General features: G+C 38.3%; 1 protein-coding gene across 1 annotated transcript; it reads right to left on the reverse strand.

Annotated features, from left to right (window-relative positions):
- Positions 1 to 7,985: 7,985 nt before the first annotated feature.
- On the reverse strand, positions 7,986 to 21,370 carry LOC149216340 (peroxisomal fatty acid beta-oxidation multifunctional protein-like). Its single transcript, XM_089389914.1, has 7 exons — positions 21,010 to 21,370; positions 14,310 to 14,381; positions 14,020 to 14,082; positions 13,857 to 13,913; positions 13,203 to 13,270; positions 13,016 to 13,097; positions 7,986 to 8,203 (listed from the first exon to the last, which is right to left on the reverse strand). Exons 1-7 carry the CDS (start codon positions 21,086 to 21,088, stop codon positions 7,986 to 7,988), a joined length of 639 nt encoding a protein of 212 aa, XP_089246040.1. The 5' UTR covers positions 21,089 to 21,370.
- Between the last annotated feature and the right edge of the window lie 226 nt (positions 21,371 to 21,596).

The following is a 21,596-nucleotide window of genomic DNA, read 5'->3' on the forward strand; positions in this document are numbered from 1 at the left end:
CGGCACGTCTGGCCTCTGTGTGAGCCCCAAACCCCTCTGTGTCAGCCGTCTGAGGCACTGTGCAGCATCTGGAACCCTCTGTGTCACTTCAGCTGCTCTCTGCATGGATGACGCAGTCCCTCTGGGCTCTGGGCTGTCTCTGCTGAGCTCTGTGTGGCCTTATCTGGCTGCTGCTTCCCGCTCTCCGCCTTTGTGCTCATCTCTCGGCACTGTCTCTGCCTCTCTATTCAATACTCATTGCCCCTCGTTGCTGATCACGGATTCGACTTTGCTTAGCAACCCCGCTCTAGCAAATCAAATGACTGATCACTCTGGTGTATCCTCCAACTGACCCTCAAGCCTCCTCTTATACTTTTCTCGTTGGTCCTTCAATGGCCGAGATTACATCTCTAATCAACGGCTAAGATTAGATTTGGCTTGATCCATGACTTTTGGAACCTTCTAACCCAGTTTTATATTAACACCCATTAATATTTTAATTTTCGCAAGCTTAGACTTAGGAACTCCATTAAAAATATTAATTATTTTAATATCTCCCAAACCGGGTACAATCTACCCAAACCATTGATGGGTCTTGGATATCTTATGTGCTTTAGCCTCTCCACCAATTTTCATGGCTAGAGCACATCCTATGCTACCCCAAATCAACACTCCCTCTTAGAGAGGATTGTGCTCTAGTAATACTCCTCACTGAGCATCACTATGATTATATGGCACCGGTACCTGTGCTAATGCAAGGCCTCCCCGCTCAACATCCTCTACATTGCTTCATCATGCACTGCTGCCCGTGGCCCTGCCACTGCCACTACTGCATCCGTACGGCAACTCCTTCTGCATCCGTGCTGCTATAGGTCCATCCTCCCATCACTACATCTGCACTGCAACCCCCTCTCATCATGATGCATCGTGCTACTGCATGTTGCTACTGCACTGCAACTCAGTTACTGAGAAGTAAGTAACTGATCCACCCAACTTCTAACGTCCCCATTAGGCTAGAAACACTCCCGATGCTGAAGCTATCTCTGCGACTAACAAATTCTCTCTCTACTGACCTTTGCGTTGCTACAACAACTTCCTACATCTCGCACCGTTGCAAACTTCTATGTACCATCCTGCACCGTTGCAACATTCTTGTGCCTCTCGCACTATTGCAGCCTGCTAGCCTTGCGCTGCCCAGGGACTCCTACACTGTAGCACTCTCTGTCACTTCATCTGCACCCGTCTCTAAGGACATTTGCCAGTCCTACTACTCTCTCTCCGGGGCTCCCGTCGCAAGGTACAATCAAAGAGGTTGCGTACCTCAAGAATCCTGCCCCTCATCGCATGCAGTCCTCCTGACTACAACTCGATGTATCCCCACCTCTTCTCTAAAGATACATGAGCACTCATGGCACAATCGTCATCCTCCTCGACCTCCTTCTCCACCTTCATTGGCGCTGCCTTAGAGTCAGACACCTCTCCCTTGTTCTTCTTCCTTGGACATTGGTTCGCATAATGACCCAGTTCCCCACAGTTAGCCGTCTTTCTTTCTTAGCCTTCTGATCTCCTCTTGGCGAAGAGCCGCCCACAATTCTTCCCAATTTGGAACATCTGCCCTGCCTAGTATACTCTGGACAAATGTCTCCCACTCCTCAGAGATTGCGTTAAGTGCATCCTCACCATCATCTATTCATCCAGCGTGGCTCCTATCGAAGTCAGTTGGTTCTGGATCTCCTTCAATCGACTAAGGAAGTGATCTATCTGCTCCGCCTTCTGCATCTGGTATAACCGCAGTTGATTCACAAGTAACATCTTCCTCTGCACGAAGTATGTTGGTACAACGTCTTCAAGGTGTCCCACATTTCCTTTGTCGTTTCCTTCTTGTCAATATGTTGGACCACATGATCCTTGACCCCAGCAAGGATGATGAATTTCGCCTTGTCCATTGCCTCCTCGTACTTTTCATTAGCTGCCGGGTCAACTGGGATATCCATTGTTCTCAAGTAGAAGGCCTTAATGCGATGTCCATCTAGAATGGACAGGATCTTAGCCTTCCAGACCACAAAGTTGGACGCTCCATCCATCCTCTCCTGATCACTCAGTTCATTCACAGCAATCTCTCTGCTCTGCTTGTCGACTCCTCTAAGTCTCTCTACTTCCCTCCTGGAAGTCCTCTCTTCACCTCCTGCTGAGTCTCTCTACTTCCCTCCTGGAAGTCCTTTCTTCGACTCCTTCTGAGTCTCTCTACTTCCCACCTGGAAGTTCTCTGCTCGACTCCCTTTGAGTCACAATTTCCCTTCTGGAAATCCTCCTACCAATCGTTAAGTTGCTCCTCTCCGACCTTCTGTCCCCCCGCAACACTGATCCAGATTCCTTTGCTAGAAATCTGCCTCGGTAGCAACTCCCTCTACCTTGGTTTTGGCCTATTAGGTATTGTTCTGCCCACAGTACCCCACAAGCTTCGCTCCCGCAAACTGCCTACAGCTTCCTATGCCCCAAAAACTGAAGGATTGAGCCTCTAGGCTCTGCGTAATCCCGACATTAGAAAAAACAGCTCCCTCAACCAACTGCGTCAACCCTCTTGGTCTTTGTGTGGCTCTGCGTGAGCCTCTTTCTGCCCTCCTTAGCCTCTGTGCTGGCCTCTCTCTGGCCTAGATTGATGACATAGTCCCTCTGCGTCAACCCTTCTTCTGTCGCTTCTGCAAGGATCAACTTCTATCACTCAGGACAACTGATTCTGCTGCAAATGCTCTACTTAGCTGATGCCTTTAGCTCTCCTGTGATCTGCAACCACGCTCTGATACCATGTTGAAATTTCTAAGTCTATCCGTTAGACATTTAATATGTATTCTTCTGGTTTATTTCTTCTACTTGTTAAATTCGAACTAAATAACGAAATAAACACAATATAGTGTCAACATCTACAGATCATCAGCTGAAAGAAAACAAACACACAAGTGGCACTGTTATTTTCGGACAAATGTCCCCTGAAAAACCAATGTGGGAAAACCGGTGCAGCTATTTTGAGGGTTTATTATTATATTGTATTTCCTTGAGTACAACTGGGTGCCAAACTGGCTCACCCAACAGAGATAAATAACTGGCAGCAATACCTCGCTATTCGGAAATAGGTATTCAGAAAACTTGTCCCACGAAACCCTCTACAGCAACTCTGAAGCTCTGCGCTGGCCCTTCTGGCCTCTGCGTCAGCCGTCTGAGGCACTGCGCAGCCTCTGGAACCCTCTGTCTCACTCCAGCTACTCTCTGTGTGGATGACGCAGTCCCTCTGGGCTCTGCCTTTGTCTCTGATGAGCTCTGCATGGCCTACTCTGGCTGCTGCTTCTCGCTCTCTGCCCCTGCGCTCATCTCTCGGCATTGTCCATGCCTCTCTGCCCAGTACTCACTGCCCCTCATTGTTGATCTCTGATTCGACTTTGCTTAGCGACCCCGCTTTAGCAAATCGAATCACTGATCACTCTAGTGTATCTTCCAACTGACCTTCAAGCCTCCTCTTATACTTTTCTCATTGTTGGATAAGGTTGTCATTGATGTCAATATGATGTCATGTCCAACATTGTTGAAGCTAACCTTATGTGTCATTGATAATGACAAACGCTAGAATCACTTAAATCAATATGATGTCAAGCCATTAATGAAGTTAACCCGAAGGGAATTAATATAGTTGAAGATAAATGAAACGCTAACCATAGATATTGTGCATTTATGTCAAACACTTGCTGAAGATGTTAAAGATACCCTAAATGCATATATGAAACTCAATATTCATATGCTACATGCATGAAAAATACTAATTGCATATGAAGCCTTACACACATAAATGATGCCCAACTAACCTTGCAAATGAAGAGCATTTAAGGAAAAATTTTGGAAGGACCCTATACAAGAATTCATGAATGAGGCAATCAAGAACATCAAGAGGGCACAAACATAATGACATCAAGACAAGGACATGAATTGTGAAGACAATTAACAAAGGAATCATCCATGAAGAGTAAGCCCATCTATGAAAGAATGTTGTTGTCCTATGTTTCTGCACTCATAAATATCAGTCACATTAAAAAATATTTTCTGCTACCTTAGAGGCAGAATTCTTCCATGAGACCTACACCAGCTTAAAGAGCATAATTTTTCCTTTCCAATGAGCTATTACACGCCCTAAAATTCCAAGCGGTCGGAAAGTTATTGATTTTTTAAGTTAAGGTATAATTTCTGGCCAGCAAGCCGAACTGAACATGTAAATACAAGTCGGCCTACCTTTATAATTCATGAACGAAATGTGTATATAGAAACCGCAGACCTAATTTCTCCTCAACAATTTCGGTGATTATTTTAGAGAAGGAGCACAGAATTAAACGGAGGGCGAGCAGCACATTAGAAAACATTGTTTGGGCAACTTTTTAGTGAGGCCGAGGAGGAATACCTCTGTGGTATTCTGGATGTGTAGAGACACAACATTGCAGCGGACTTCGGATTTATGACAGTATGCTTGAAAGCTTGGATTGCAGTCCTATGGAAGAATTACAATCTTGGATCTGTGGTTATTTGGGTTGGGTTATCACTCAAGGTTGGAAAAGAAGCACAGATTGTTGACTAGTTAAATTGCAGTCCTGTGGTGGTGGACCTTGGTCTTAGTGTTGAAGGTTTAGAGCTGCTGCAGCCATTGTGGAAAGGAGTTTAATTCCTTTTGAAGACTAAATTTAAACAAGACCTATTCAATCCAGGAGCAGTCTACTATTAAGGGCTTCCTTGTAGATTTTCTGAAGTAACCTTTAAGTGGAACTTGAAGTAGTGTTGGGCAGAACTTTAAATACTGTTATAGTAGATTTGAAGCAGCCTTTTATGCCTGTTCTAGAAGATCTTCATTAACCAGATTTGTGGGCCAACCTGTGAAGTATTTATTGGTATTCCTAGATTATTGCTTGGACGATCATTGAATACAACTTGAAGCATAATATCAGGCTTTATTGAACGCTGATTTTGAAGCAGAATTGAAGTACCCTTTGTTGAAATTTGGTATCGGAGGACAGGTGGTTCCCTTAAGCTTTGATCTTTGGCCTAGGGAAAAGTGTCCAAAAGAATTTAATTTTTCTCCTAAAGTGACTTTATAATTTTATAAAGTTAAATCTAATTTAAAAGTGACTTTAAGTGATAAAGTTACTAAGTCTAATTTTAAAGTAACTTTTATAAAGTAAATGAAAAATTAGAAAGGAAAAATGACTTTGGAAATAAATGACTAAGTGGGTCTTTATTAAAGTGCGGTGAATTAAAAAATAGAAAGTGAGATTTAAATGAGCATTTAATCTCAGCCATTGATCTAAATCTATTTCAGCCATTGGATTTAGAGATCACCCAAAAGTCACTTGGATCACCCAAAAGTCACTTGGAGTTATATTAAAAGAGGAAAAGAAGGAAAAGGTCATTCATTCTTTCATGAGCAGATTGGGAGAAGGAGAGCAAGAGAGCAAGAGAGATTTCTGAGCAGGGAGGAGAAGGAGACAGCAGCTTGGCACACATTCCAAGGCAGCAGTTGAGCAGATTTGTAAAGCTGATTCAGCACATAGTGAAAGGCAGATTTTTGCACAAAAATCGAGGAGCAGTTTGCTGATTTTTCTGCACACAAAACAGAGGCCGTACAACATTTATTGTTGTCCTGTTTGCCGTAATTTCCAGATCGCTGTGAGGCACAGGAAAGGAGATAAGTTGTAAATTTGCTTGCTGATTTTTCGCTGAATAATTCTCACTGTAAAAAGGCAATTTTCAGAAATAAAGAAGAGCTCTCAAACTGGTTTTCCCCAAGAGTTGTAGGGGGTTTTTCGAGGGTCAAGTTGACCAAAAATATCAGTGTTTTAATGTGTTTTAATGGCTGTTTTTGATTGCTGATTTTTAATTCTGCAATTTCCAGCATTCTGAAAAATTTCCAGAATTTGTGTTTTCAGCAATATTTATTTTTTTCAGTCTGTTAAATGTATGGTTATGGGAATGGGCATTTAACTACATGGGAGAAATAAGGAGAAACTGAAAACCGGGGTGGGAAAACAGAAATTTCTACATGGTATCAGAGCTTGAGTGCTGAAGGGCAATTTGGGAAAGCAAAAGGAAAAATTACAGTCGCTGATTTTTCACTCAGAAAATTCCAGCAAGCTGATTTTTTCATAAACAACAGTTTTATCTTTACTACAGCAGTGCTATTTTTTCAGTTTTAGGACAACAGGATGTCATTGGGATTGAAGGTGGAGGATAGGTTGGATGGGCATATAAATTACAGCGTTTGGAAGGAGAGAATGCAGAGTATCTTTGAGGAGGCAGAAGTCTGGAATATCATGGTGCATACCGCACAGAACCCTGTTGTTGTGCCCACTGATGTTACTCAGTTGGCTGAGTATAAAAAGAAGAACAATAAGGGTAAGAGACTGATTCTAAACGGAATCAAAGACCATTGCATTCCTCATGTGAGAGGAAAGAGCAATGCCCATGAGATGTGGACAGCATTGTCCAATCTCTACCAGAGTACCAATGAGAACCGAAAGATGGTCCTAAATGAGAAGCTGAAAAACATTAAGATGGGTAATGATAGTGCAGCTGGATATCTCACAAAGATTACTAATGTGAGAGATGAGTTGGCAGCGATTGGAGAGGCCATTCCACCCACTGAGTTGGTGCGGATTGCAGTGAATGGCCTCCCCCGTTCATGGTTGAACTTTGCTGATGGGGTTTGTGCACGTGAGACCCTTCCCACATGGGAGAGGTTTTGGGATGATTGTAGTCAGACAGAGATCAGGAAAGGTCAGCTTGGGGCAGCCAAGCCAGTTGAGCAGGATGAGGATGTAGCACTGGTGGCAGGAGGCAAGAAAGGCAAAGGGAAGAAGCAGGCTTCCACAAGCAGTGGTGGGGGCAAAGGCAAAGGGAAGAAGCAGGCTTCCACAAGCAGTGGTGGGGGCAAAGGCAAAGGTAAAGGTAAACAGGGGAACACACAGAAGGACTATTCCAAGGTGAAGTGTTGGAATTGTCAAAAGATGGGACACTATGCAGTTGTGTGTCCAAAGAAGAAGAAGAAGAAGGGGAAGAACCAGGACGTGGCAGCTTCAGCAGAGATTGAGGACTTTGCAAGTCGTTTTGACCGAGAGTTTGCGTTCACTACATGTGAGTCCTCTAGTGCAGGATCACCTGCCACACAGGTTCAGAGGGAGCATGCTTTTCCCTTGATTAGTGGAGCATCTTCAGGTATCTGGTATGTGGACAGTGGGGCTTCACGTCACATGACAGGAGTCCGTGAGTACTTCTCAGAGCTTTCAGAGAGTGGCACTGATATTGAGGTAGTACTCGGTGATGACAGAGTTGTTAGAGCAGTCGGGGAGGGGATAGTGACATTTCAGAGGGAGTCCAAACCTCCCTTGAAGGTGTCAGAGGTTCTTTATGTGCCAGGGATGAGGAAGAACCTCATATCCGTCTCAGCTTTGGAGGACAGAGGATATGAGGTACTGTTCAGGGGAGGACAGGTGTTGATGTATCCCAGGGGCACTCCAGCTAATTCATCTAGAGTGATAGGTGTACGCCATGCAAAGGTGTACAAGTTTGCATTCCAACCCCAGTTCCTGTTGACCCATTGCTTAGTAGTTTTCGGAGAAGGCCAAAGTCCCGTGAATTGGCCAATGAGACCACGATCAGCGAGAGATAAAGCTACTTGAATGGGGGTCTCTGGAGGGAAAGAGATCGTAGGAATTTCGTCGAGCTTCTTAACGAATTTTGTTGCTTCGCTTCTTTTCTTCTGAGGCAAACCGGCAAGAAGTTGGTTGAAAGCGTCAAAGGCAGGAGTAGAAGGCGGATCCTTAAGAGGACCCTGCATCTCCATAGGATCAGGCCTGAGGCCGGCCGTCGCAGGGGCAGCCACGCAGCAGAAACCCTAGCGTAGCTCAGAATGCGCAAAGAGGGCCGACATCCAAAACCCTAGCCAGCAACCTTTTTCTGAAACCATAACCAGTCATATTTCAGTATCGCTGTAGACTCATATCACAATTTTCTCGAAGGCCCGGGCCAAAAATCAATGAGCTGTGCGTCTGTGCCGGGAAGAATGGGTACTCCTTCAATGTAACTAGGACCAATTTGTACAGCCCAAAGACACTCAGTTGGCCACGACCCACAGCCAAAACGATCGGGTTGTAGCGGGCCACGGTTAGCCTGAGGAAAAGAACACGCCTCGTAGAGCCTGCAATTCCAAATAGCAAGATATTATTACTATTAACACAATCCTAATAAGTTAGGAAAACTTTAGATATTAATACTAAATATTAGTGGTAATACAATTAAATATATCTAATATTAATTTTTATTAAATATTGAGAGAATTTTTTGGATAAAATTATGTGGGAGATTTTACAATCCTTATATCGAGGATTTCATTTTTGATTCATTTTACTTCTTATTTATAAGTTTTTATATCCATGTTAAATTTCATAGATTAATCAAATTTCTCTCTCTTTAATTAATTCTAGTTTACTCTCCGGGTCCCCCAATTCTCTTCTTGATTTTTTTTATTAAATTATTTATAATTTTTTTTTTTTTACTCATCTTTTTGTTATTTAATTATTTGTATATATTCTTAATTTTGGTTGTCTTCTCTTAACTATCACTTTATCAATTTAATAATATTTCTTAAGTATTAATTGGCAAACCTCTCACATTTAAAGCTTCAAAGCGCTTGCTTGTCATTATTCATTTCTCTGATCCTTAACGATGGGTGGTGTCCAACCAAAAAGTTTTTTCAAATTCTTTCAATATAAATAATTGTGAAATTTGCACTCTCATTATTATTAAATATATTTAACATCAATTAATTTTTAATAACAATCCAAAGAGTTTCCACATACAATGAAATAAATATTTACTCATTATCAATTATTTTTTAATTATAATTTTTTTTCATATATATTTAAATTTCAACCTTTTATATGTTTTGGTTATTTCGTTGAAAATTATTTTGAAGTTAATTTGATTTTTGTTCAATTTAATGTGGTTTTATTAAACATGTTGACAAATAAAAAACATAAAATTTTAGTCTAATATAGTAAAGACATTCTAATGTTCTTTATTTAATTTTGACAAATAAAAAACATAAAATTCTAGTCCAATATAATAAAGATATTATAATGTCCTTTATTTAATATATTGATTTTTCAAAAATAAATAAATATATATATATGGATCTAACAAATCTTTTTTTAAAGAGGAAAAATAGATTTTCCCACTTGATAAATATGAATAATGAACATAAATTTAAACTAGTAAAAAATTATTTAAATTTATAATTATTCGATTTTAAGATTTAGTTTAAAGATATTTGTAATTTTCTCATATAAATACCTAACCGAGAGTATATAGCAGGTTTGCTTGGATAGTTTTATTGGACATGAGGAGGAGACCGGCCTAACCCATAGGTCATGTTCCATACGTACTGTAAAAGGCTATCCACCTCTCTATTCTCTTTGTGGTTTTGCTAGATCGTTTGTCCAAAACAAAATTCTAGTTAGGGTAGAGCCTTCTATTGTTGTGCACGGACCAATACTAGTTATAGTACTGGTCCCACACATCCATCCAAAAATATTCATAAATCATCAAAAATATGCACACAAATAGTTTATATTAAATTATATAAGTTATATCATTTAGTCCAAAATGGGCCCACGTATTGATTGGGCCAACAAGTGTCAAATACCAAACCTTAACATCACAGGTTGACAAGACATAATGTCCCAAGTACCTCTAGCTCTGAATTACCAAATAAGTCAAAATGCACTACGAAATATTCCATTGAATTTTATTCAGGAGTACACCTATCCCATCAAACAGTCACCTACTGATTTCCACTCGAGCAACACATCCCATTGCTCAGTAATACCTGCACAAGAATAGGTGAAATGTGTGTCAGCCATATGTACATGTGTGTTTAACCATTCAACCTACTGAAGACAATAAATGACAACATTCAATTCAGGAATTAGTTTATAGGATGCAATAAATGACACCAACCCTTTAAATTCAAGTATTAAACACACCAGCCTTTTCAATTCAGGAATTAAAAACAAAAAAACCCAAGGATCAACCATCAAATATTATTAGCCATTTGATCATGTACAAATGACAACATTCAATTCAGGAATTAGTTTATAGGATGCAATAAATGACACCAACCCTTTAAATTCAAGTATTAAACACACTGGCCTTTTCAATTCAGGAATTAAAAACAAAAAAACCCAAGGATCAACCATCAAATATTATTAGCCATTTGATCCTGTACAAATCAATCCAGGCCACACATTTGAATTTGGGAGATGGCAATCCATGCTAATCTTCCCTACAAATTAAATTCTATATGAAAAAACTATAGAACATAAACTCTTACTCATTTTCATTTCAAACATTCATTCTACTCATGAGTTATTGGAGACATACAATCGAAGTGTTCAGACATTTTTACATTCATTCTATTCAGAAGCTATTAGAATCATACAAATAGAGTGTGTGCACATTGTTACATTCGTTCTATTCATCAGCTGCTAGATACATACAAATAGAGTGTGTGCACACTATTACCATTCTGTTCATCAATTGCTAGAGACATACATGTATGTTTTTGTTGAATAATGTTACCATTTTTGTTGAATAATGAATAATGTTATTTTTGTTGAGAAACAAGGGTAAATTAAAGCCATTACAACCAATATCACTTGTTAAATAGATCACAAGATCGAGAAGAATTTCTATATGAATAACATACCCACTGATTTATAAACCAATTTCAATGCCACTATAACCTCAAATCTGACCCCTGCAATTCAATATTAGACTACTATAATAACAAAGAATATCCTTTCAGAGAGAAAATTTTGATGTCAGGTAGATTCACTGTCTGGTTAGAGAAGTATTTATAAATGAATAACGGACCCACTGGTTTAGAAATTCTCTTTTAATTATCAGAATATAGAAATATTACAATATCAAATTAAAGCGAGATAACTACAAGATCACAAGAGCAGAACTATAAGGAATTAGAGGACTACCTATTCCAATTAGAGAAGAACTGAAATTGGATAATTTGGATATTTTGGACCTAAAACTGATAGATCACACTTCCGTTCAATTGATTTATGGACCATGTTGAGCTTCTGCATATAAGGGGGCAACATTGAAGGCATATAGTGCACCATTAAGTGTGGAAAACCCAAACTGTAATATTTGTAAGAACATGCTATATTATCTCCATTAAGGTCTGTCAAAGTCCTACATAAACTTAAAGTCAAGGTTTCATAGTGCTATCATGCAAATCTGCATCAGTGGATCTGCCTAATAATTATAGGCCATCTAGCCTTACCACAACTACGCCTGTCTGTTTGGACTAGTAATTTTCCAGTCTCAAGTGGTCCCCTAGGTGTTGCATGTTGCCAACAAACCCATAAATTTGTAAAGAATCAAAGTTGATTGGCACACAAAAAACTCAGTGTGAGCCGTTCCCCTAAGCAGTGAACATCAAGGATAATTATTTACCTATATTAATGATTGTTGAGATCAAATGCCTCCAACATTATAAAAATGAGTGAAGAATGACAAAATTGAAAAGATATGTGTCTGAGGTGAATTTGAAATCAAAATAAGTATCAAGAAAACCAAACATTGCAACACATCTAACAACTATTGAGCCAATAGATTCTAAGAACCGAAGATAAGGCATAATAGAACCAAACCAAATATTATTTGAGGTTGAATTACACCATAGTGGGAGTAACATTGAAGGCATATAGTGCACCATTAGGTGTGAAAAACCCAAAATGTAATAGCTGTGAGAACATGCTATATTATCTTCGTTAAGGTCTGTCAAAGTCCTGCATAAACTTAAAGTGAAGGTTTCAAAGTGCTATCATGCAAATCTGCATCAGTGGACCTACCTAATAATTATAGGCCATCTAGCCTTACCATGACTACACCTCTTTGTTTGGACTGGTAATTTTCCAATCTCAAGGGGGTCCCCTAGGAGTTGTATGCTACCAACAAATCCATAAATCTATAAAGAATCAAAGTTGATTGGCACACAGAAAACTCAGTGTGATCTGTTGCCCCTAAGCAGTCAATAGTAAGGATAATTTCTTACCTATATTAATGCTCATTGAAATCAAATGCCTCCATCAATATAGCAATGAGTGAAGAATGACAAAATTGAAAAGATATGTGCCTGAGGTGAATCTGAAATCAAAATAAGTATCAATCAAACCAAACATCACAACACATCTAACAACTATTGAGCCAATAAATTCTAAGAACTAGAGATAAGGCATAATAGAACCAAACCAAATATTATTTGAGGTTGAATTACACCACAGTGGGGGCAACATTGAAGGCATATAGAGCACCATTAAGTGTCAAAAACCTAAACTGTAATAGTTTTGATAGTTTAGTTATAATAACTAGCAATTGTCCCAAAAGGTACAAAGAGAGGCCGATAGGATTATTAAATTGGAATTGTTGAATTTTTCTAGCAGAGATGTTTGTTCAAGCCAAAGACTATATCCAGAATACTGAAACCATGATCGAAGACACAAAAGAATGATCAAACAGAACACATGCCAACTTATAAGACAAAACACATCATAGACTCTCTAGCTCATGATGATGAATGCAGATGGAAATCAGTGCAGAAGGCCACCCCATATAGTCATGATCGAAGCCAAGAAGTAGAAAAACCCATTCATAGATACAACAATAACGTGCACGCCAGGAGCTAAGACAGTCCAATGCTCTGACATGTTTAAAGCATGGGAAAATCAACCCTCAAGAAGCCACAAATAACTTCGCAATAAAATATAAAATATAAAAGCATGCATGCCGCCTTCTTCATTTAAGAGTCTTCAGCGCTGGAAACAAATCATTACCTATTTTCCAGATAATTCATAGTAAGATTAAAATTGTCTATACCACAGTATGAAGTCAGCCCTGCTGAGACAGATAAATGTACATTGAGAAATCTTACCTCCAAATCCTTGAATAATCGCAAATTGAAATTCTAGAAACCCAAGTTGCGCTTTTGGGGTTGAAATATGAGCATGACAAGACTGCGTAAATTAAATACATCCATGATAACTCAAAACATGTAAGTTCCCAAAATTCCCCTTCCAAAACATAAAATTACAAGAGATGGACAATCATTGTCACCATACCATTGCTAATTCTAATCCACCACCAAGTGCAAGCCCTTGAATAGCAGCTACGGAAGGTTTCTTAGCCTCTATAACAACACCAAAAGGCCAAAAAGGTCAGAGCCAGAAAAAGGTTCCATCCTAAAAACACATAGAATCCTTTTCCAAACTTTCAAGGGTGCTTAAACATCCATCAGAATCTTAATTTTTTTATGTTAACAATATCAATATATCCAGCTACGTATTACAATACAGGAAAACATGTAGAATCCTTTACCAATACATTGATGAGTTCCTACCTATGCTATAAGAATGCTACTTTTAACTGTACCATCAAATCCAACTATACTCTACAATAAGCCTAGGTATCCATATTTTGGCACATTCCTAGAAAAGCTCAAAATGTCAAGGGTATGATAATGTTTCGCTTTATAGTATTCAAATTACATATGGAAAATAACGATCCAGCAAAATGTCTTTTACAAGAATTGGTAATGTTTTTTGAAATGACAAGTCAAAGTAAAAGCAACATTCCTCTATCTTATACATTATTTGTGGATTTGATAATAGCTAACATTCCCGAGATACAGTACCCCCACTTCAGCCATACATATCACCGACAACTTGCAACTTTAGTGAAAACAAAAAAAAGCAACATATATAACAAACGCCTACCTTCAATAGTATTGATCATAAGATCAACAGAAACTCTACCCAAATGCGACAAGTTCCCTGCTAGATACACAGTTACAGAGAATTGAATATGAGCAAACATGGAAACCTTTGAAACAATCTGCAATAGAATTTGAATTTTGTATGAAAACTTAGTTTGGCATACCAGTCTGTTGTACTTCCTGGAGAACGTTGATGTCAAAACCACCTGAGAATTTGCCTCCATTACCTAACAATGCCAAAACAGAGACATAGACATGAAATCATCTCGATTTTTGAACATAAGCATTTACATCTCTCTCTATATATATGAATATATATAAAGATTTATAACACCATTGAACATTTAGTACAGTTTCCATCCCTTCTGCAAACTGCATTCATATCACTATCACTATTATAATCAAACAATCCTTCAAAATTAGATTGCAACCGACAACTTCAAAACATGCATACCAGTGACAACAATGGCCTTCACATCATTTCTCCTCATTGCTTTGTCATATTTTTCTTTCAAGCCTGCAAGAACTGTAAATAAAACCAATTGAACGGTTACTATAGATATTAAGTTAAATGATAACACATATGCTAATCCATTACTTACACCAAGATATCAACACACAAATGCATACGTCATTAAGCCTTCTCTTTCAATGAACATAAAATTATGACGTAGTCAATTACTTACTGGACAGTAATATGATGAATTTGGTAAGGTTGACCTATGATTTGGAATTGGTATGTGCAAGGTTCACCGAAAGTTTGTTCTTGAAATTTATTACAACGATGAATGGTTCTATGTTATGATGATCTTGATAATGCTGATCTACAATCTAGAATCTGCATTATGAGATTCCCTAATGGAAAGAGCTCTTTCTTGAAATTAATTATCACAATTAAGGGTTCAACCAATTAGTAATATGTATTTGTTCTAGATATCGCTCTAACTTTTACGCTATGCATTCCACATTATGTATTTCTCGTAATCAACTATGCTTTTATTGCAAGACTTGAATATCCTTTCTTTCCATAGGCTTATCAACATATTTCATTACTCATTTTCACAACAAAGAATGTCCAAGATAGTTCTCATTTTTCTAACTATGCTCATAATCTTTAATCTCAAAATCACATCTCTGATTGCGGAGGTGTCATCAGGCTGACCTGATTTTATGTTTGTACTCTCTTTTCTCATTAACAAGACTTCAGAGTCCCATATTTTTTTTAACACCTCCTTCTAAAGATTCTTTAAAAGCTGATAGTTTGCATTAACTTGCAGCTCAATCTCAGGATTAGATCAAGCAAGCATCCATAAAAATGAAGATGACTCTGACAAGAGTAGACTCCTAGATTACTTTAAGCTTTGCCCACTCTATCCAAAATTTGCCAAAAAAAGTGAGAATTCAGTACAACTTCTACAATGTAATGCTAGTTTGGCCAAAAAGCAGCTTCTTCAGAAAAACAAAGAAGCATGAGAAATTTAAAGAATGTCGCCAGACTATTCTAATTCGTCTCAATCAAATTTCCAAGTTCAACTTTGTTCTTTGAGGAAACCAAATCTAACTTGACCCCGAGTTATATATTCAGAGTCAAGGTCACAGGCGAGTCAAACTGATTCAATAAGTTCCGACTTTCAAGTGATGTTTCAGACTTTGCCATCTCTATCTAAAAGACAGAGAGAACCCAAAAAGACACTCGTTGTGTTTGTTTTTCTAACCTAATTTGACAGCAGCCAACCAACAAACCTGTGTCACCTATCGAGAATCCATAGCATTTCAAGTATGTGTATGTATATAAAATCTAAAATGAGTTGTCTTTAATATTCCCGTTTTATAGCTGTCATAAATACTTGTATTAATCAAAAACACATTTTCTCCCCCGAAGGTATTTTTTCCTTTGTTGAGCTATGGTCTAGAGGTCGAGACAGGGAAGTCACCACAATAACAACCCAGGTTCAAACTGCAGCTGGAATAGAGCCCCACTCGTGTATGAATCGGCGAAGATTTACAACACCCGCATTAATAGAGGCTTTATGGGATGAAGTTGGGATTTATTGCTCCCAACAGACCATAAAAAAGTGTTGTGTTTACCCCTGCCCAGAAAAAGTAAATTTAGTGTATTTTTTACATTCCCAAATCAATTTACAAGTTTTTCCAGAGTTCGAATTAACTCTTGATATTCGGAACCTGCGTAGACCTAAGAAATCGTCTAAAAGGCCAATCCCTCGGTTGGTTCAGATGCTCTCGTAGGTGTTACGTTGGCCAGGCCTGATCACTAAGCCACCTCCGTAAGTAGCTTGGTTGCTCCACAATATTTTTTGGATAATTTATACTTGTCTGTGCACTCTAGGGTATGTCTGCCTAAACTATATATTTCTTGTAAACCTACGCTTATGGTTTAGCCACAGTTTTTTAGAATATAAATTAGTGACAAGGTACATATTGTGCAAATTCGGAAGTACCTCAAGCGACTCAAAGATCCTTATAGTCTTACAGTACCGTCAAAACATCAATGAAATAGGAACATTTGCCAGCCATTCCTAATACTGATCCTACACATTAAGAGATGTGGTTCAATCAAGGAAATTGCCATGTATTTCGCTCACTTAATTTACCCTTTGCAGACCCTTTTTAAAGGCTGACCGGACTCCTTATGGCTTTGTAATAATTTTTTATAAGTGGTTCATATTAGTAGGCCTTGGAGGCATCGACATAAAGTGCCCACACTTAGGGCAGGGAGTGTGAGACCCATCACTTGGAAGCAGTGTGCTTCTTTTGTGAATCTTGTGCATAATTCATGATATATTAACTATTTTCTGAACAATGCACAATTTTTTTTTTAATATGCTATATTCGGGTGTACTCACTGTGCTTGTGCATTTTTGCACATTATAGGGAATCACTTTAATTAAACATATGTTGAATAGCAGCCATTGCATATAACGAACACGTTATTCAAACACTATGTATAGCTATTGAATCTGAAAGTTCACACATTCCTTCAGTCAAGGCATCTAGAAGAACTATCTGGGGCCAAGCTCATGTTTGTAATAACAGCTATCTGGGTCCTCCCTCTTGTCAGAAACAGGACCCTGAAAACAGCATCCAGACCATAACAACAATCAGATTCCATCAGTCACACAACTGTGGCCAGATTGCAGACTATCATGGGCAGTTTCTATTTATTTGCAGCCTGACCAACCCATCTAAATGCAACAATCTGCAGAAAGAGGAGTAATTCAATTCCCATTTTCTTTTCGTACAAAGTTACAAAGAGGCAAATGGAGTATGATGTGCAAGGGGAAAGAATGTGGGCAGTTTCGATATAATTTTAGCCTTACCAACCCATGTAATTTCATGGACTGCAAGGAAGGGCTTTGAATGACCTCGCCTCCTACCTATCCTTAGGTGTGCATAATCAAAATTTTCTCTGAAAATGTGTGCTCATACCATGTTTTGTCTAATAGTATTGTTAGTATGTCAGTTTCTTAAGCAGCACATATGCAGAATTCAGAGTAGAATGACATGGATAGGCCTCCACAATATTTTTTGGATAATTTATACTTGTCTGTGCACTCTAGGATATGTCTGCCTAAAACTATATATTTCTTGTAAACCTACGCTTATGGTTTAGCCACAGTTTTTTAGAATATAATTTTCAACTGTTTTTGTGCAAAAAAAGAGCAAGTTTAACACAAAGAAACTGTATAGAAGATTGTGTGTTCGTAAAAGATGTTAGAACCTGAAAGGTACTGATCAAATCAAAATGACAGGTCTTAAATATAAACCAAAATATGCAGAATCCAGAAAGGTATCTCAAAGTCTTGTTGATTCCATACTTTAATTTCTTTGATTATTTTGTCATTTTATGCTCCCTTTTCTTCAATCTCACGCTGATTGATGATCCTTGATACTGCTTCCCTTAAAGTTTTTGGATTTGGTAAATTAAATTCCTCAACAATATCATAGTCATAATCCAAAATCTCATTGCAAAGTTGGATGATACTTTTAATCCATTCTTGAATTTCTGTAAAATCATATTTTCTTTGCCCTAATGAGGCAAACATAAGTTTTACATTTTTCTTCGGAACCTTTTCAATATTTTCTGGGTTGAACTGTTTTTCCCAATCCAGGATTAAGATGAATCTTTGCTTGATATTCTTGTCTTGTACCATTAGAGACTCAATCATGTCACTTAGATGAACAATATATTGATAATATCTATATATTTTGTCTAGCTGCATATAAAACTTAATCTGATTCTTTTGTAGTAATTAATTAACCTGCAAGGCCTGTTGTTTGAACATAATCATACTTTAACCAACTTCCTGATTTTTTCTTACATGCAACTGAAGAGTTTCAACCTGTTGTTTTAATGCGGAAGAGATTATCTCTATTTTACTTTCATCTTTTTCATTTAAAATTCTGATCTAATCCTCATTATCGTTTCTTATATTTGCAACTTGTTGAGCATATTTGCTCTCCATTTCTGCCAATTTATTCTATGATTCATTTTAACAATTTAACCTTTCTGTATTGAAATCCTCCACTAACTATTGCTGAGATATTGAAAAACCTTCTCTGAGAGTGGCATAATGTGTTTTCCACTATTCTTCATTAAATATTCTACTTTTCTCCAATTCAACTTCCAGTTCTTTGATTCTCCGAACTTTCTGATCATAATCTATAGAAAGTCCACTCACTACATTTTGTTGCTAATAAAAATAGGAACCAAGAGCTTGAGTGGATTCTTGAACTTTTTCCTTCGGATCGCCAATAGCCTACCAACTGACCTTTTTCCTGGTCCTTTTCACAACCAATTTGGTTTGAGAATTTCAATAATTAGTGAGAGATGACACTGTGTCAACTTCAAATAATGGTTTGAAAATATATACTATTAGTGGAATACTAGTTGAAAAAGGTGTTACTAAAACATTTGGAGATAAATCTTCAGAGAATACTCTGGAGTTTGGAAAGACTTCCAATCTATTTGATAGTTTTCTGGCACTGTTGGTGTTGAAGTAAGATAAATTTCTTTATTGATACTGTCTGCAGCTTTTTGAACATCCTTAATCTCTTTAACTGATTCTTTTTCTTCTTCCACCTAGGCAGTTTCTTGTCTTGATTATATTTCCAACTGATTTGTTTGTTATGGTGAGTCAACATCAATAATTAGTGTCTCATGTGTCCTTTCCGGATCTCGCCAAGACAGTGGATGACTTTAAAGTTTATTTTAATCAATGTTCTGTTTTTCATATTGCGCGAATTTTTGTATATGTGAATAGAATGCTTTTTGATTTTAGAATAACATTAGCGTTGCAAAATTTTAGTTTAAAATAACTCTGATTCGCAACCGTATTTTTCAACTCTACTGAAAAGTGTAGGGTTTTTATCTTATATACCCTTGATATAGAAAGCATTGCCTTCGTTTCGAAATTTGAGCAATTCTTTTGTCGAGTATCATTAGGTATCCTTTTCTAGCAAGATTGCACCACCTTGGTTGCTCAACGATGGTTTTTGGACAGTTCTGTTTTCTATTTCTATTTTTCGTCTTTATTCTGTCTTCGTCCCCATCCTCTGTCTACTAACTGTTATAGGATTTCTCAACTGCAATTATGTATCCAATTTTGAGAATAACTGACTGAAATTTAATATTTACCTTTTATCGTAACTCGCAATGAATGATATCGTTCTAAACCACTCAATGTTCCGCAAGCAACATACTGACCAAGAGCAGAGTATGATTTCATCCAATAGACACTTACTGAGTCTTCTTGTTGAAAGAGCTGAATATTTCTATTTCATTTTAGAAGAAACTTCGAGAAACACACCCTGAGGTCTAGGGATGCACTACATAACACGAACTTGCCGGTACTTATCTATTCTGCTAAAATGGCCCGGGATTTGCTGCCTGCCTCATCACTTTTCGATGTGCTATTCATTTGGCACATACAACAGCAGGGATATAACCTTGATGTATGGCTTAAAACTTTGTTGACCTCACAACTTACAAGTGAACCAAGTGCCTGCTTGCAAGAGCTGAATAGTTCTATTCTTGCTATTCTGAGGTTTTGTGTCATTACAAGCATGTTGAGATTATTTTTTGATGCATAGGATTGACGTCTTGCAATATCTGTCTGACCAAATGCAAAAACCCTATGTGATTTGTGGACTTTGGACTCTGTGTCCAAGGATGTCCCCTTTACGAAATAAATATAGGCATTATAGACTTACAAAAAGATAAATAGGTACAATGGTTGTTCTAATTCCTTAGAGAACCTTTTAACAATTCCAGAGCCCTGTAATTTACTTGTGGTTTCAGCGTTATTAATGACTTGCTTGTAATTGCCCTTGTTCAGCAGGGGCTTTGCGATGAAAGCACATCTTTACAAGTCCTAAAACAACCTAGAAGAGCACAATAGGTAAACAAACTACTAACCTGGGCTGGTAGATCTGCCACCTATTCTTTTTTCTTGTGGATAACACGAAACATGGGTCATCCGGACCATAACCTAACTTCCTAGAGGATAAGTAAAAACGCGAGACTTTTTTTCTTAGCACAAACATCTGGGCAATAGCACCTACAAACAGAGACACTTTACAGTTTACGTTGCAGCATCCGTGAGTCAATAAGGTCATCAGGATTTTCACCTGTTCTTGGATACAGTCTTTCTATAGAAGCCCACTTGGCAAGATTTAAACCTGAGTGAACCTGGTCTTGTATGCGGCTTCCGTACGGAAACCTGACTGCGGAGATTTAAATCTGGGTGATCGTTACAACAAGCGCCCCAACTTGCCGCTAGACCACAGCGGAGCCAACAAAAACATAATAATTAAATCGGAGCCTTCTCTTTCTTTCTATTAAAGAAAGAGATCATGTCATCGAACATGAAATTAAGGACTGGAATAACCACATAGGAGTTGTTTTGAATATTTATCCTTCCAAATTTTGATGTCTCGAGACTGGCTAAAATTGCATTTGCATAGAAAAGTGTTTTTTCGACGTTTCCATGTACCAACTTTCATTTACAAACCCGCATTGTATTTTAGACACCTTACATACTACAATTCATTGAAATACTCAGAGACTTTACTCCCGGGACTGCAATTAGTGAAAAAATAAACAAAAGTTGCGAATGGCTGATGCAATTTCATACTTGAGTGACAACCGCCTTTGCCTTCCAATCCGTGCGAAATCGGCTTCACGGTGTCAAACGACGCCCGCTCCGCTGCCATAACACCGATCTCCGCCTTCACCTTAACCTCATAATTCTCGGCGCTGTGAATAAACAGAAATCAGGACAGATGCTACCAAACGGACGGAAAGCAGGAAAAGCAGGAAGTTCTAAGGTCATGGAAGCACGGAAACCGCAGAACAGGGTTTCCAAAGCACAAATCTGTTGATCGTGCATCGCAGAACAAGGGTTTCAAGCCACGAATGTGTGCACCGCAAAACAGGGACCGCATAACTGGGTTTTCGAGAGTGTTGAGCAATAATGCTACCAAACAGGAAGTTCTCGGCGCTGTGAATAAACAGAAATCAGGACAGATGCTATCAAACGGACGGAAAGCAGGAAAAGCAGGAAGTTCTTGGCGCTGAGAATAAGCTGAAAATAAACAGAAATCACGACAGATGCCCGCCGAATATGGACGCCAGGTGTCAACCTGAGAACAAAAAGGACGACGAAAGTCTGTTTCAAAGGAAGGCCTATCGGCCTAATTAGGATAGAGTAGGAACAAGAAC

Source organism: Pinus tabuliformis, chromosome 1_1, assembly GCF_031772625.1.
Source record: "Pinus tabuliformis cultivar Carrire ecotype Pingquan chromosome 1_1, CPIR1, whole genome shotgun sequence".
NCBI classification, from domain to species: Eukaryota; Viridiplantae; Streptophyta; class Pinopsida; order Pinales; family Pinaceae; genus Pinus; species Pinus tabuliformis.

Bases quoted from the DNA above. Each gene is read 5' to 3' on its own strand.
- LOC149216340 (XM_089389914.1), bottom strand. From the start codon at position 21,088: ATGGCAGCGGAGCGGGCGTCGTTTGACACCGTGAAGCCGATTTCGCAC. The intron at 14,083-14,309 runs GTATGCATGTTT...TGGCATTGTTAG, and splicing joins GAAGGCCATTGTTGTCACTG to GTAATGGAGGCAAATTCTCA. The intron at 8,204-13,015 runs GTAAGATTTCTC...TTGGAATTGCAG, and splicing joins GATTATTCAAGGATTTGGAG to GCTCTACGAGGCGTGTTCTT.